The sequence below is a fragment of the Bufo bufo genome, chromosome 4 (assembly GCF_905171765.1).
Source record: "Bufo bufo chromosome 4, aBufBuf1.1, whole genome shotgun sequence".
NCBI lineage: Eukaryota > Metazoa > Chordata > Amphibia > Anura > Bufonidae > Bufo > Bufo bufo.
This window is the reverse complement of record NC_053392.1, coordinates 198,702,494-198,719,647: the sequence shown is the minus strand read 5'-3', so window position 1 is coordinate 198,719,647 and position 17,154 is coordinate 198,702,494. Positions and strand designations below refer to the sequence as shown.

The 17,154-nt window shown below is 46.8% G+C and overlaps 1 protein-coding gene across 1 annotated transcript in view; it reads right to left on the bottom strand.

Moving 5' to 3' along the window:
* Positions 1-17,154, bottom strand: part of SEC62 (SEC62 homolog, preprotein translocation factor) — a 50,185-nt gene that overhangs the window by 10,244 nt on the left and 22,787 nt on the right. Inside the window, exons 2-3 of the mRNA XM_040428205.1 lie at positions 16,634-16,742; positions 6,959-7,064 (exon numbers count right to left, since the gene is read on the bottom strand). Coding sequence (XP_040284139.1) covers positions 6,959-7,064; positions 16,634-16,742 — 215 coding nt within the window. The remainder of the gene's footprint in view (positions 1-6,958; positions 7,065-16,633; positions 16,743-17,154) is intronic.

Below are 17,154 nucleotides of genomic sequence, written 5' to 3'. Positions count from 1 at the left end.
TCCAATACCACCACCAATCAGCTGTTAACTTGTTGCTCCAGTGCCAGAACTTCACAGGTCCGTCCATTGTGCAGTGGACAGAGCTTTTTTTTTTTTTAAACATCATCATACACTCCTGTTACAGATCATAATACAAACAGAGAGAAAGATTCCTTACTATCAATTTCTTCAGTTACCCACTGCGAGCCCCTTATGTCTTTGGTTGAAATTGCATTACACAATACGTTCAGGTGACCCCACTAAGCCGACTAAACCATGGATCCTCAAGCCAATGCACAGCTTGTCGCAGTCTCGAGGTTGAGTACAAAAAGAGTGGGGTGACCTGCACCACAGACGGTCAGATTTTTTAGGTTTATTGCGGTGTTTAAAACACTAACACGATATATGGTAGTATCTGGTTTATCTGCAATTTCCACATAGACAAGTTCGGCGTACTGGGGTTGTACCATCTCAGAACAATACATTTACGTGCCATAAATAGTAATTCCCTCAAAAATTTTGTCATGCAGTGATCCCAAATATCCTCATTCAGTATTCCCAGCAGGAAAACCTCAGGGGTGCAAGCCACCTGAACAGGCAGTAAATTGGAAAGAAAGGCAGTCACCTCCTTCCAGAATGTGGCAATCGGACTGCATCTCCACATCATGTGCCAGAAAGCCGTCTTTCAGTTCCCCACATACTGGGCATGCCGTGGATAGTGCTCTACCCATTCTATATAGCCTAGTTGGTGCGAGATATGTCTGATGAATTATGTAAAGTTAGATTATTTTGTTATTGACTGCTGGTGATACCTGTAAATGTGATTCTAATAAAACTGTTATGGATTCTTCTGTAAGTGTGGGTATCAATCTTTTCCATTTGTCTATTACTGTGAAGGGATTGGTACTGACCTTCGCATGTACTAAGTGTGAGTAGATTACCGATACTTGTCCTCTGGGGCCCTGGGTTTTGACGACTCCTATGAGTGGGTACTTCGAGATCATGGTGCTAGTGTTCAGGAATTTACTCTGTATGGCAGATCCAAGTTGTAAATATGAGAAGAAGTGGGTACGATATTGTATTTCTGTGATAGTGCCTCGAACGTCATTAACACTCCCTGAGAGTTGTAACTCCTGCCAATTGCCATCTGTCCGCTCCCATAACCACCTGCATATGCGGCAACGATTGACTGCCCTACAGAGGTATGTCAGACAACCTCCGTAAATTGAGACAATGATTTAGTCTCTTTCCAGACCGTTTGAGCCAGTTTGTGCAGTGGCAACAGTGATTTTTGGAATTTAGGGGGCATTTCTAAGACTGACCATAATGTTTTCAGAGTACTCCGAGGTGGGCAGGTCATCAGTTGTATACCAGGTATTAATGAGCCGCAGCTGGCCTGCTAGGTAATAGATATAGTCCGGTAATGCCATACCTCCCTCCGTTTTTGGGTGTTTTAGTGTATCTAGGCTAAGTTTAGCACAGGATCTGCCCCAAATAAAATCTCTAGTTAGGGAATCTATTTCGTTAAACACAGATTTGGGTATGTGTACCTCTGCCTGCCACCGAAATAGGCAATGTCTTCCAGTTTTGAAGCTTGTTCCGTATATGCTCAGTTAAGGGGGTAAACGTTAAGTGACAGGGCCTGGGAATATGTGATATTTACACCCAGATACTTGAATGTGTCTAACACCTTTAGCTGTTCCACAAGGGAAGGATCTGTCCAGTCTGCCCTGCCCAGAGGCATGTAAACTGATTTCTCCCAGTTAATTCTTAAGCCTGAGAACTCCCCAAATTCATCTATCAAAGCCACCGCATTGCAATGCGATGTATCAGGTGATTATAAATATAGGATCATATCATCAGCATATAGTGCTATACGGATATCTCTCCCCCATGGTCACTACAGTTATGTTGTTGCTACTCCTCACCCTAATTGCCAGTGTTTCAATCGCCAAGGGAAACAAGAGCGGTGACAGGGGACAGCCCTGTCTCGTTCCTCTGTGGAGGGGGAAGCGTTCTGATAATTCCTCATTTATCAGTAGCCTGCTTACCGGGCTCCTCTACAGGATAGTTATCCATCTGGGGAACTGTGGACCAAACCCAAAACCCTGCAGGTAGCCAAGTAAATAAGCCCATTCTAAAGGGCGAGATTGGGCTCATCTTCATGTGCTTTCAGAAACTCGCTTAGTTAATAGGGATCCCATCCAGCCAGAACAGGTGTATATTCAGTGAGCGCTATGTATTAGAGTACCTAGTATCGGCGAGTGATCCAATACCCCTCTAGGCAAGTATAATATAGAGCGGAAACGCTATCTCATTGCGTAACACAATCTATCCAGGTTAGAGAGTTATGGTCGCCACTATAGCAGGAGTATACCCTATCTCTGGGATATTTAGCCCTCCAGAGGTCAAACCATCTAAATTCAGTCAGGAACCTGTTGAGTCGCGAGGTATTCTCCACTCCTGTCAGGTCCACCGCATCTAGAAAGTGGTCCAAAGAGGGGTCTAACATCATGTTTAGATCTCCCATGCATATTACCTTAGCATGTGGATAGGTAGCCGCAAAACTAGCCGCTAAATGTAAGACCTGCATAGAACAGGGGGGAGGATTATAAATGCCTAATAAAGTGTATTGTACATTGTCAATAAGAGTATGAACAAAGACATATCTGCCTTCTGAATCAATGACTAGGTCTTTTACCTCCCAGCGTAGTTTGTGTATCAACAGGGACACCCTTCTTGAAGAGGAGGTGTGAAAGGAATGTGCGGCCCACTGCACCCAAGGCTTCTTTAGCACCCGAGAAGTGTTGGTGATAAGATGCGTCTCTTGGAGGCACAGAATTTGTGGGCTAGAATACCTAATAAAAGGCAAACACCATAGATCTCATTTGTGGCGTACCCAGTCTCCTGACATTCCACGATAAGATTTTTAGCTCAGCCATGAATTCCAGGGCAAATACATGTCATCAGGAGTGGAACATAATGCAGTGTATAACAGTAACTAACTGATAAAGCATAAGTATCATAAAACCAGAGAAACAACCTAGATTTCCTAACATTGTGTTTTCTACAAATGTAGTGTTAGGTCTGGACTAGCTTCTCAATCCAGACAATAGGCCAGTCGAACCGGGATGCCTCTGCCTACGATGATGTGTGGCAGAAGAATGCAGGCTGCGGCTACAGTAATGGTATAACCATTTAAGTAAATGTGTGGAGGAATTAAGGCCCTATGTCATTAGCTAACGTAGAACTAGATATAATCAAGAAGCTGCAGTTAAATACACCTGAAACATATCAACTAAACCAAACCAATCTGTTGACGTCATAGGGTCACCAATCCCTAGATAAGTCTCAGCGTCTTGGGGAAAAATCTGGAAAGATGGACACCCTGGCGTTGTCACATTTAATTTCTTGCAGTCTTCTGGTTAGAGCCAGTATCCTGTCCCTGTCTTTGCAGTTGAGAAACCTTGCAAGCATGGGTCGTGGTGGGGTAGGTTTTGCTAGTACTCGGTGAGCTCTTTCTACCGCAGATCCTGGATAGAAATCTGCATCCGGAAAAAGTTCTTTAATCCATTTTTCTATAAACTCATCCAATGCGCGACCCTCTGCTCTTTCAGGCAAGCCGACGATTCTAATTTATTTCTGCAAAGCCTATTTTCTAGGTCATCTGCTTTCTGCTTCCAGAGCTCCGCTTTGGTGTTAAGGTCAGATATGGATCTGGGAACAGTGGCAGTAGCATCTTCTATGCGTGATATACGCTCTTTAGCGTGTTGACCTCTTTCTTGCAGGTTACGCAGGTCTGGGCGCAGTCGTCCCAGATCAATCTTGACTTCATCTAATTTTCCTGTGAGAGATGTCTTGCATGCAATAATGGCTTCCAGGACTTGGGCTGATACTTGTTTATAGTTTTTTGCGGTCCATTTTTTTCACGGATCCGTTGTTCAGTTTTTGAGTTCCGTTGTGTTTCCGTTTTGTTTTTCCGTTCCGTTTTTCAGTATGGCATATACAGTAATTACATAGAAAAAATTGGGCTGGGCATAACATTTTCAATAGATGGTTCCGCAAAAACGGAATGGATATGGAAGATATACGGATGCATTTCCGTATGTATTCAGTTTTTTTTGCGGACCCATTGACTTGAATGGAGCCACGGAACGTGATTTGCGGGCAATAATAGGACATGTTCTATCTTTCAACAGAACGGAAAAACGGAAATACGGAAACGGAATGCTTACGGAACACATTCCGTTTTTAATGCGGAACCATTGAAATGAATGGTTCCGTATACGGAACACAAAAGAAGTCCGGTACACTCGCAAAAAAAAAAAAAAAACTTCATGATCCTCCTCAGAGGGAGTTATAGGAGCCGATAAATCCGATGCAGTGTTTGCCGTGGTGTGCACATTCCGCTGCGGTAGAGGTGACCGTGCACCGTCATCTGGTTGTTTGGCGAATTCTCACAATTTTTCGGTGGCGCTTTCTGTTTTTGTAGCCCCATTGTTATATCAGGATAGTAGCCAGTATGCAACAGGTGAAACTGATTCCAGGGCTTTGGGTGGTGCACTGCATTTTCTCATATAATAAATCTGCTAGTAATGTCAGAGGATATTATCCTGGAGTTGTCTTGTGCCCCTAAAGGCAGGCAGCAATCTTTATATAGAGTGAGGCAGTCTGCAATTGTGTCTTTAGGGACTTTACACAAAAGGTTGTGACTGTACTGTGTGAGAAGGGGGGTACTGAACGCGCTGCTGAAGCAGAAGCCTGCGTCTGAGCTCCTTCCCCCTTCCCCGCGCTGCAGGGGAACCGCTAAGATGGCCAACTGGCGGAAAACTGAGGGGGCCTGCTAGATTGGCCGGACTCTCTCCCTCCACTGTAGTTATCTTGCCCGCCGCTGCCCGATCTTCTCCCCGGGTCTGGTGCGTCCGAGTGCACTACAGGTCCGCCGCTTATGCTGCTCTCACTGCACACGTGGCCTGGCTCCTGGCACGGCTCCCTCCGTGCTCTGTGCAGGGTGAGTCCCTTATGAGTTTCTTTCTATTGGCAGCAGGGCTCAACCAGGGGTCTGATTTATCATTAAATGGCCGTTGTTAGCCAGGATTTATCCAATTCTGTAGTGCCAGCCACAGAGCTCCTCTCACACACATCCAGCCATCTTGGCTGCTGGCCACGCGCCCCCCCCCCCCCCCCCCCACGTGGACATAGCTTTTAACTGCAGCACTGCTCCCATTCACTGCAGTTATGAGCTCCGTCCACTACACAATGAGTAAAGCTGTGTAGTTCCAGCACTGGAGCTGCTCTGAAACAGCAGATTGGCAGGGTGTCAGACTTCCTCCGATCAGATACTGATGGCCTATCCTGAGGATATCCTATGCAATCAATATCAAATTCTCGGACAATCCCTTTAAAAAGGTACACATTGAATAATCACACTACATCTGACCATTTATAGTCTTCCCGTCTGCAGGATGTATAATTCTCAGTTATTGCTGACCTGGTGGGTGGAGATTAGCTGTAATGTTGTCTGCCTATAGAATACATATAGAGACATGAAATTCTGCTTCCCAAGGTACCATTCACATGGCATCTTTTGCCATGGAGTTTTGGTGCAGACACCCATACTAAAGTGTCACCGGCAGCCGCATGGTTTATTGAGTAGTCTGTCTCCCATTCATTTCAATGGAATCCAGCACTGAGGATTGTGTAGCGGCGGCAACAGCGAGAAGGGATATGCTCATTCATTAAAGTGAATGGGAGGCAGAAAGGATGGCGGGATGTGAACTAGAACTAAGGCTACATGTACACAATGTGGATTCATATGCAGAAAATCCACACCAAAACCGCATAAAACACCTGCATAAATCCACACTATTTATTGCGGGTTTTGTATGTTCTCGTTGCACATTTTCTGTTTATGTTAACAAACCCATTGATGGGAAAAAGCGCTCTACGGAAGCTGCAGAATCGCACAAACTGACATGTTACGGATGTTAAAATCTGCACAGCAGGTCAATGTCTGCTCCTAAAAAATACACAAAGTGTATATGAGAATTGGCAAATCTTATTCACTTTGTTGTTACTCTATTACACTGCATTTTGAAATCCGCATCATGTGCAGTTACCCTCTCTCTCATTCAGAATCTCCATATAGGATATTGCAGAGAAGTATAGATGTGAAGAAAGCACTTGAGGTGAGATATAAACTTACTATTAGAAGCACCACACTCCCTGCCTGTGTATTTCACTCTGCAGCTCTTTGCTATTCCCCCTCCCCACTGACTTCTATGGGCAGCTGTAATATGATTCTTCAGTGAGCACCTTGCTCTCAGAAGATGGATTTATCAAAGAATTCAATGGGAATGTTAGTTTAGAAAGCAAAGGGCGAGCAGGAAAAAACCTAATAAGAGTAGAGACATTTTTCTCTGATAGGATATATTACAAAGCTTCTTATATTCATTTGTACTATTGATCTATGCAAAGTTCAGTGAAAAGCGGGTGACCCAATTTAGTTTGATTTACTAACAGCAGAATCTCCCTCCAGTTTCCAGGAGATTGGGCATGCAGAAATTCAGCATATACTTGTGCGATGGGTGTAAATAATGTTGGGTCCCACTGCTAGGCCCAACACACTTGGCTGTTACTGCTGGGGAAAGCAGCCTAGGATTCATCACCCCTGAAGTATTACAATTTAAATCAATTGCTAATTTGGATAGTGTGCTAGGTCCTCGTGGGAACTCTCCTGTCTATGCTGTGTCTCATTGATCAGGCTAATAGAGGGGAAGACCCTTCCATATTACATCCATGTGCCTTAACAGGACATAAGTACATGGGTTGTCTAAACTAGATAACCCCTTTCAGGAAGATTAATGTGTTTCAAAATAAAAATAAGAAATTGGAAGGTTCTTCTAGTCGGAACACATAAGAAACCTACACCCAGTCTGGTTTTAAGTGCTATCCCTTGATCCCTAATGGCAGCACGTACTTGTTGCAAAAGTCAACTACGGACTCCCGGTTCGTAAACAAGGCCTCTTCTCCTTTCTTCGCTTTTGCCCATTTAGAATCAAGAAGACAGTCCACCGCTTTGGAAGCTGCACGAAGAAAAGGAATTTGTGTTTCATTCAGATAGATCTAATGTTGCCACAAACACATCAATGATAAAGTGGACCCAATAGCTGCATAATAATAGGAAATAATATGCATCTGTACAATGACATAGGAAACTGCCATCTACATTTTCAGAACTGCATGTCCTGCCTGCAAGGGATTAGATAAGGTAAGTATTTACTAGCAGTAGCACTTTAACCTAGAAGTGGCATACATGTACTGGAAATTATTCAAAACTAGCAGAAGGACCCGGCTTTCCACGGGTAGATTTCATCTATTTCCTTTAATGTTTGTGTTTGTCGTTAATAGATAGACAGCAGGGCTCCAGACTAAAAAAAATCCAAATTTAAAATACATATAATATAGCTGGAATGCTAAGAAGCATGGGGTTTTCTAAGCTACAGCCCACACAGTTTCCCATCTATCTCTAGAACAGGGCTCCCAAAATTAAGAAGAGAGCACCACGCATGTGCGGCAGGCGCTCTCGGCTATTTCCAGAACTCCCATAGAAGTGAATGGACAGCGAACTACGCAAGCATGATCAACTCTCTATTCACCTCTATAGAAGTTTCGGCACTCCCATAAAAGTCAATACATGGTGCGCCCTCATTCACTTTGAGGGCTGTACCTATCCCATGCCACCAAAGTCCGAGATGGGCCAACCCCTTTAAAAGGGTATTCTGGTAATCTGATAATCCACAGGATAGTTTTATATAGGGATCGACAGATATAGATTTTTTAGGGCAGATACCGATAATTTGTGAACTTTCAGACCGATAGCCGATAATTTATACCGATATTCTGGGAATTTACATTTTTGAGAGAGAAAAAAAATTCCTACACAAATCTGCTGAAAATTGATATGTTTATTGTTAACGTGTATTTTTTTTTTTTTTTTTTGTAAATCTTTTTCATTTATACTTAATATTTTTTTGTGTTTTTTTTTTACTAACTTTTAGCCCCCTTAGGGACTAGAACCCTTATCCTATTCACCCTGATAGATCTCTATCAGGGTGAATAGGACATCACACTGTCCCTGCTGACGCTTCAATAGCGTCCTGGCTGCCATGGTAACCGATCGGAGCCCCAGGATTACACAGCTGGGGCTCCGATCGGAGGAGGAGGGGGAGAGGGGATCCTGTGGCCACTGCCACCAATGATTAATACTGGGGGGCGCACTGCGCCACCAATGATTAATACTGGGGGGCTTGGGGGGGGGGGCGCGCACTGCGCCACCAATGAGGATAAGTCTCTCAATCATTCATATACAGGAGATGGGAGCTGGCTGCAGAATCACATAGCCGGCTCCCGACCTCTATGAGCGGTAGCTGCGATCCGCGGCACCTAAGGGGTTAACTACCGCAGATCGCAGCTACCGCTCATAGAGGTCGGGAGCCGGCTATGTGATTCTGCAGCCAGCTCCCGCCTCCTGTATATGAATGATTGAGAGACTTATCTTCATTGGTGGCGCAGCGGCCACAGCCCCTCCCCTCCTCTTGTACTTCTTCATCTCACTGGCGGCAGCGGCAGCAGCAGCACAGGGGGAGGGAGACACTGCTTCCTTCTCCCCTGTGCTGCTGAGGGAACACAGAGAGCGCTGACAGCAGCGCGTTCTGTGTTCCCAATATGTTATCGGAATATCGGCAAAAAAGATGCCGATACCTGTCAAAATCCTCAATATCGGCCGATAATATCGGTAAAACCGATAATCGGTCGATCCCTAGTTTTATATTTCTGACCACTGGGACTGCCCCATACCCCGAAATGAATGGAGAGACTGGTAGAGAGTGCGCCTTGGCGCTACATTTATTCTATATGCGACCGCCAGAAATAGACAAGCACTGTCCTCAGCTATCCCCAGCAGTCCAATAGAGAATGAATGGGGTGGCAGGTGCATACACTACCGGCTGCTGCATTTATTTCAGGGAGCAGGGATGGCCAACCTGAGGCTCTCCAGCTGTTGCAAAACTACAACTCCCAGCATGCCCAGATAGTCTACAGCTATCAGCCTACAGTAGGGCATGGTGGAAATTGTAGTTTTACAACAGCTGGAGGGCCGCAGGCTGGTCTTCCTTGCCATAGGGTATGGGGCCACCTCTTCATTATTACAGGGGTTCCCAGACACCTAGCAGTCTATACATGAAGATATCTTCACCACTCCTTCAATGACCTGGGGCATAACTATGGTGAAAGGAACGGCACAAGTGGAGTGGGGGGGGGGGGGGGGGGTCAGTGTCAGGCGGTCTGGCAGGAGCCCCCCATGGCTTCTCTATAATAAGGTATAGTTAGTAACAGCACATCTGTACAGACATGAAGCTGGGCGTGTGATGGAAAAGAAGGGCAATGACATACTTCGGAGTGGAGGCTCTCCACACAAGCCCAGGGCAATGTGACTCACTCCCTGAGATATTGCAGATGATGTCACTGAGCTTTCCTCCCCGCCTGCTTGTCCAGTACTCTTCCTCCACAAGTCACACTGAGGCAGAGGACTGGCCACTGCAGCAGCCTCAGAGCCTGGTCACACAGATATAATAGAATTAAAGACCCTTCCCCCAGCATGCCATGAAAGTGCCAGGTGAATGCCTTCATATACCCTTCAATGACCCCTGCCATGGTGACTGGTCAGACATGTGCTGCCACTACAGGCCTGCTGCCCACCCCCTGCACAGGGCACAGCCCAGGAGAACACTACCTGTACCTGCACCAGCCACTGGCTGCCATTCAGCATGGGATCAAGCACTGTGCTCCATCCAAACCCGCCCACTCCAGGCACTGAGAGCCCAGGAACTGTGATCGCCCCGGCTCCCTCACCTTCACACAGGCGTCCTGATAGTGACTGGATACTGCAGCCTATTTGCGCTGTCCATCAAAACGCCCTCCATCCCAAGCCCCCCCCCCCCCCCCCATCGGCGACAGCCTATCACAATGCATGAGTGCCAGATTAGCCAATCAGTGAGCAGAATCCAAAGTCTTCCTCCAATCATGTGTCCGGTCACATGCAGGTGAATCAGGTTTGTTGCTATTCTGGCCGGGCTGGCGATGGAGATTCGATGTGTGACGCGTAATGTTTGATGAAAGGGCAGTGGAAGGTCTAGGCGCAAATGGCGACAAGACTACAAAGTCTTGTCGCCATTTGGCAATTCTAAGTCGCATTGGCAACCATTTTGGTCGCCATCTGGAGCCCTGGACAGTATCCCCTATAACAGTGACCTCCACAGCCGCCTACCCCTTAACTTTAACCTTCACAGCAGCCCTCCCCCTTAACTTTAACCTTCACAGCCGCCTGCCCCTTTAACAGTGAGTTGCACAGAACCCTACTGCCTTGACAGTGGCCTCCACAGGGGCCCGCTCCCTTGACAGTGACCTCTACAGCACCCACCCCTTAACACTGACCATAGATTACAGTCCTATTAACTGCGGCCTCCACTATTCCCAGCCCTCTTAACAGAGACCTCCACAGTGACTTGCCCCTTTAACAGTGACAGCCACAGTAAACCGCTCCCTTAACAGTGACCTCACAGTACCCACCTGCTTTAATAGTGACCTCTCAATACCCCGCTGCCTCTCTAATAGTGGCCTCCACAGTCCCCTATTCCCTTCAGTGACCTCCACAGTGCCCACCCATTTAACAGTGACCGCCACAGCGGCCTGCCCGCTTAATAGTAAAATCCACAGTGCCCTCCCCTTTAACAGTAACCTCCACAGCAGCCAACCCTTTATTAGTGACCTCCACAGTACCCCGTCTCCTTAACAGGGATTTCCACAATAACCCGCCCCCTTAACAGTGACCTCCACAGCAGCTGCCCCTTTAATAGTGACCTCCACAGTCCCCACCCCCTTAACAGTAACCTCTACAGTCCCCCGCCCCCTTAACAGTAACCTCTACAGCGCCCGCCACTTTAACAATGACCTCCACAGCGGCCGGCCCATTATTTGTGACCTCTACAGTACCCCCGTCTCTGTTAACAATAACCCAACCCCTTAACAGTGACCTCCACAGAACTCCGTACCCGTAAAATTTTACCTCCACAACACCCCGCCCCCTTAACAGTGACCTCTACAGGACCCCCCCTTAACACAGAACTCCATAGCAGGCCATGCCATTAACTGTGACCTCCACCGTTCCCTGCCTCCTTAACAGTGACCTCCACAACGGCCCGCCCCGCCCCCTTAAGGGTCCATTCACACATCAGTGTGTGTTTTGCGGATCCACAAAACACAGACACCGGCAATGTGCGTTCCGCATTTTGCGGACCGCACATTGCCGACACTAATAGAATATGCCTATTCTTGTCCGCAATTGCGGACAAGAATAGGGCATGTTCTATTTTTTTTCGGGAACGGAAACACGGACCCGGAAGTGCGGGTCCGCATTTCCGGAACGGAGCCGCACATCGTGCGGCCCCATAGAAATAAATGGGTCCGCAATTCTGTTCCGCAAAATGCGGAACGGAATTGCGGATGTGTGAATGGAGCCTAACAGTGACCTTCACAGCGGCCGCCCTTTTATTAGTGACTTCCACTGTACCACATCTCCTTAGAAGCGATTTCCACAACACCCCACCAGCTTAAGAGTGGCCTCTACAGCAATCTGCCCCTTAACACTGACCTCCATAGCAGACAGTCCCCTTAACTGTGACCTCCAAAGCACTCCGCTCCCTTAACAGTGTCATCCACAGAGCCCTGCCCCTTTAAAGCTGACCTACAGCAGTGAAGAAAAATGGCTGGGTTGTTATGGAAACCTGGTATAAAACTGTATGTGGAGACTAAGGGCCTGCGAGCTTCTATTGGCTGATAAGGGTCAAGTGACCGTGTGTATGACTTTCAATGATGTTCAAGACGGATACGTCTTGGCTATGTTAAGGATAATACAAACTGATCCATTCAGAGCGGATGCAGACGGTCGTATTATCTGAACGGATCCGCACAAAACGCGAATGTGAAAGTAGCCTTAAGTTGTGTGCTGTGCTCATCCGTATGTCCGTTCCACTACCAACGTTTTGTGGACAAGAATAGGACAATTTCTACAGGAGTTTTAAAGAAATGTTTGCATGCACTCGGCCGGTATCCATGTTTTGTGGATCCATGGCCTGCAAAACACATAGGATCGTGTACATGGGGGCCTTAGGGTATATTCACACATGGAAGATTTGCAGTAGACATTCCTGCAACTGAAAAGCAGCTGCATTCACCTGAATAGTAAATAGTATTATTTTGGCTGCAGAATATGGATTTCAGCAAGCCCCATTCACATTAACCCCTTAAGGACCCTTACCGTACATGTACGTCACAGCTAGACGTCACTTAAGGACCAGTGACGCACATGTACGGCAGGCTGTTTGGGCAGGAGCTGCGCCCGCCCGATCAGTGGCACGGACCCGGCAGTCACTGACAGCCGGGTCCCTGCTGCATATGCCAGCATCGGTGAGAACACCGATGCCAGCGCATTAACACTTGCACTGCCGCGGTCAGCGCTGACCGCGGCACGTGCGGTATCCTGCCGGGTGCGTGGTGTCCATCGGGTCCCCGCGCTGCTGTGACAGGGACCCGATGGCAGCCCGATGCCTTCCTAAGGGCTCTTTCACACTTGCGTTATTGTCTTCCGGCATAGAGTTCCGTCGTCGGGGCTCTATGCCGGAAGAATCCTGATCAGTTTTATCCTAATGCATTCTGAATGGAGAGAAATCCGTTCAGGATGCATCAGGATGTCTTCAGTTCCGGAACGGAACGTTTGTTGGCCGGAGAAAATACCGCAGCATGCTGCGCTTTTTGCTCCGGCCAAAAATCCGGAACACTTGCCGCAAGGCCGGATCCGGAATTAATGCCCATTGGAAGGCATTGATCCGGATCCGGCCTTAAGCTAAACGTCGTTTCGGCGCATTGCCGGAGCCGACATTTAGCTTTTTCAGAGTGGTTACCATGGCTGCCGGGACGCTAAAGTCCTGACAGCCATGGTAAAGTGTAGCGGGGAGCAGCATACTTACCGTCCGTGCGGCTCCCCGGGCGCTCCAGAGTGACGTCAGAGCGCCCCAAGCGCATGGATCACGTGATCGCATGGATCACGTCATCCATGCGCATGGGGCGCTCTGATGTCATTTTGGAGCGCCCCGGGAGCTGCACGGACTGTAAGTATACCGCTCCCCTGCTCCCCGCTCCTACTATGGCAACCAGGACTTTAATAGCGTCCTGGGTGCCATAGTAACACTGAAAGCATTTGGAAGACTGTTCCGTCTTCAAATGCTTTCAGTACACTTGCGTTTTTCCGGATCCAGCGGGCACCTCCGGCAACGGAAGTGCATGCCGGATCCCAACAACGCAAGTGTGAAAGAGGCCTTAGGCATCGTGGCTGCCTTCCGTGACAGCCTGTGAGATCCAGCCCCCTGGATCTCACAGGCAGGAAGCTGTAAGTGTATTACACTAGAGTTTTTCTTTTCCGGCGCTGAGTTCCGTCCTAGGGGCTCAAATCCGGAAAAGAACTGATCAGTGTTATCCTAATGCATTCTGAATGGAGAGTAATCCGTTCAGGATGCATCAGGATGTCTTCAGTTCGGTCTTTTTGACTGATCAGGCTTTTCAGAAAACCGTAGTAATGTTGTATTTTTACCTCCGGCCAAAAATCCTGAACACTTTGACTGAACGCCGGATCCGGCCTTTTTCCCATCGACTTGCATTAACGCCGGATCCGGCGCCGTGTGTTCCGTCAAACCGGATCCGGCTTTTGCATGTTAAACCCGAAAAATGTGTGCCATAAATGGCGGATCCGTTTTTTCCAATGCATTTTTTCATTGTGATCAAAATCCTGATCAGGATTCAAATGTAATCCGTTTTCACGCGTTTTTCCGGATCCGGCGGGCAGTTCCGGTGTCGGAATTGAACGCCGGATTCAAACAACGCTAGTGTGAAAGTAGCCTAATACACTTATTGTAATGCATTGTAAAGGGGATCAGACCCCCAAAAGTTGGAGTCCCAGAGTGGGACAAAAATAAAAAGTAAAAAACATTGTTTTCGATAATAAAAATAAATAACGTTTTAAGTAAAAAAATTAAAAATAAAAATAAGCCCCTTTCCCAAAATAAAACACATAAAATTGAAAAAACAGACATATTTGGTATAGCCAGGTCCGTAACGACCGGCTCTATAAAAATATCACACTCAGGTGAACAAGGTCAAAAATATTAAATAAAAACTGCTAAAAAACAAAACAAAAAACATCACTAAAAGTGCAACACCAATCGAAAAAAAGGCGTATGCCCCCCAAAATAGTACCAATCTAACCGTCACCTCATCCCGCAAAAATTATACCCTACCTAAGACAATCGCCCCCCAAAAAAAAAAAAATTCCGGAACACTTGCCATTGAAATGGATTAATGCCGGCCCGAGTGTTCTGGCAAAACGGATCGAGTCTGAGCCATGCGCATGCTCAGACCGCAAAAAATTTGAAAAAAATAAATGGCGGATCCGTTTTTCCAGATGACACCAGAGAGACGGATCCGGCATTTCAATGCATTTGTCATACGGATCAGGATCCTGATCCGTATGACAAATACCATCAGTTTGCATGCGTTTTGATGGATCCGGCGGAACGGAACTGCCTGCCGGAATCCTCTGCCGCAAGTGTGAAAGTACCCTAAGGCTGGGTTCAGACCTGAGCGTTTTACAGCGCGTTCCTACGCGCTGTAAAACGCTCAACAGGCAAGAACCAATGTTTCCCTATGGGAATGGTTCTCACCCGAGCGTTTCACAGCGCGTACGACCGCGCTGTAAAACGCCCGACGCCCCAAGAAGTACAGGAGCTTCTTTGGGGCGTCTTGTCGCGCGTTCCCGTACATAGACGGACGGGAAAGCGCAACAATGGGCGTTCGCTTGATCCAGAGCCACGTCTGTAAACGCGCATAAAAAGCGCTCCATCCCGTACGCTCAGGTCTGAACGCAGCGTAACAATATAACAAAACAATAACAAAGACAGGTGCACTCTGCAGTCTCACTAAACCCTCAAACTGATTTTAAAATTGTGAGATTAGTCAACATGTCCTACGGTGTGAACGCAGCGTAAGCCTTCTAACGTCCACAAAAAATAAAATGGCATTCACAAACTGATCAAAACATAAAGTAGACATATGGGAAATGAAAAATAATAACTATTATATGGGGTATCACTACCTGTTTTAAGAGCAGAGAAAGTAAAATTTGGAAAGTTGTAAACTTTTAATTTTTTTTTGCAAGTTTGGTAAGTTTTTTTTAATGAAAAATAATGACTGCAATTTACCACTATCATGAAGTACAATGTGTCACGAGAAAATCTCAGAATGGCTTGGATAAGTAAAAGTGTTTCAAAGTTATTTCTTTCACACGGCCGTCATGTTTTTGGCCCAGATAAGATGCAGGTACGTCGTGGGAAAATGCGCGATTTTCCGTGCAAGTGCAAAACAGACGTTCAGGTTTGGATTAGGTGTTGTGTAGATAATAGCATTTATAATACAGAATGCATAGTACAATAGGGCTGGAGGGGTTAAAAAATAAAATAAAAATTTAACTCACCTTAATCCACTTGTTCGCGCAGCTCGACTTCTCTTCTGTCTTCATCTTTGCTGTGCACAGGAAAAGGACCTTTGATGACGTCACTGCGCTCATCACATGGCCCATCACATGATCTTTTACCATGGTGATGGATCATGTGACAGACCATGTGATGAGCGCAGTAACGTCACCACAGGTCCTTTTCCTGTGCACAGCAAAGAAGACAGAAGAGAAGCCGTTCTGCGCGAACAAGTGGATTAAGGCGAGTTAAATTATTTTAGTTTTTTTTTTTTAACCCCTCCAGCCCTATTGTACTATGCATTCTGTATTACGAATGCTATTATTTTCCCTTATAACCATGTTATAAGGGAAAATAATAATGATCGGGTCTCCATCCCGATCGTTTCATAGCAACCGTGCGTGAAAATCGCACAGCATCCGCACTTTCTTGTGGATGCTTGCGATTTTCACGCAGCCCCATTCACTTATATGGGACCTGCGTTGCGTGGAAAACGCACAAAGAGGAGCATGCTGCGATTTTCATGCAACGCACTAGTGATGCGTGAAAATCACCGCTCGTCTGCACAGCCCCATAGAAATGAATGGGTCTGGATTCAGTGCGGGTGCAATGCGTTCACCTCACGCATTGCACCCGCGCGGAAATCTCGCCCGTGTGAAAGGGGCCTAAGGTAGGCATGCTCAACCTGCGGCCCTCCAGCTGTTGCAAAACTACAACTCCCAGCATTCCCGAACAGCCTACAGCAGGGCATTGTGGGAGTTCTAGTTTTATAACAGCTAGAGGGCCGCAAGTTGAGCATATCTGGTCTAAGGCCTTAGTCACATGTCCGTGTCATTCTGCATCGGTCATTGATCTGGCGGGTTTTCTGCACCTGGTCCTGGTTTCCACAGACACACTGAATAAAATAGGCACGTTCAGGTCATCAAAAGGACCGGTCTGAATACACACAAAATTCAACGGATCTGTAAGCAGTCCGTAAAGATGTGAATCACTGATGTGAATAAGCCCTTACTTACCAACAAAGTAGTCAACTCTGTGCCCCATCATGTTGGTAGACTTTGATGCGCAGTTGAAACGCAGGTACTTAGCAATTGCTTTTTCATCTTTGGTCGGCTCACCTACCTCCTGTGAAACAAAATGGTCAGTTATATATTTTTTATTAAAGGGTTCTGCAGATACATCACTGCTGCAATCAAAACACTACAACATGGCTGCGGCCCGGCAGAGTGGTGATAGCCCTGGAAGGGTAGTTTTCATTTTTATTTTGACCCCCTACCTGCAGTATGGTGACATCACATGGCCTAGGAAGAGGCCGCAGCGCTCCTGAAGCTCCAGCCTCTTCTAATGGCTGATCGGCGGGGGTCCTGGAAGTTGGACCCCCGCCAATCTGATATTGACGGACCTATCCTGAGGATAGGTCATCAATATAAATTACCGGATAACTACTTTAACCCCTTTCCCGGCTGGGACTTTAAAGACGGCGCCCGCTCGCTCCATAGTTGTTGGGTGCCTGCCAAAAATGGATTGCAATCTGACA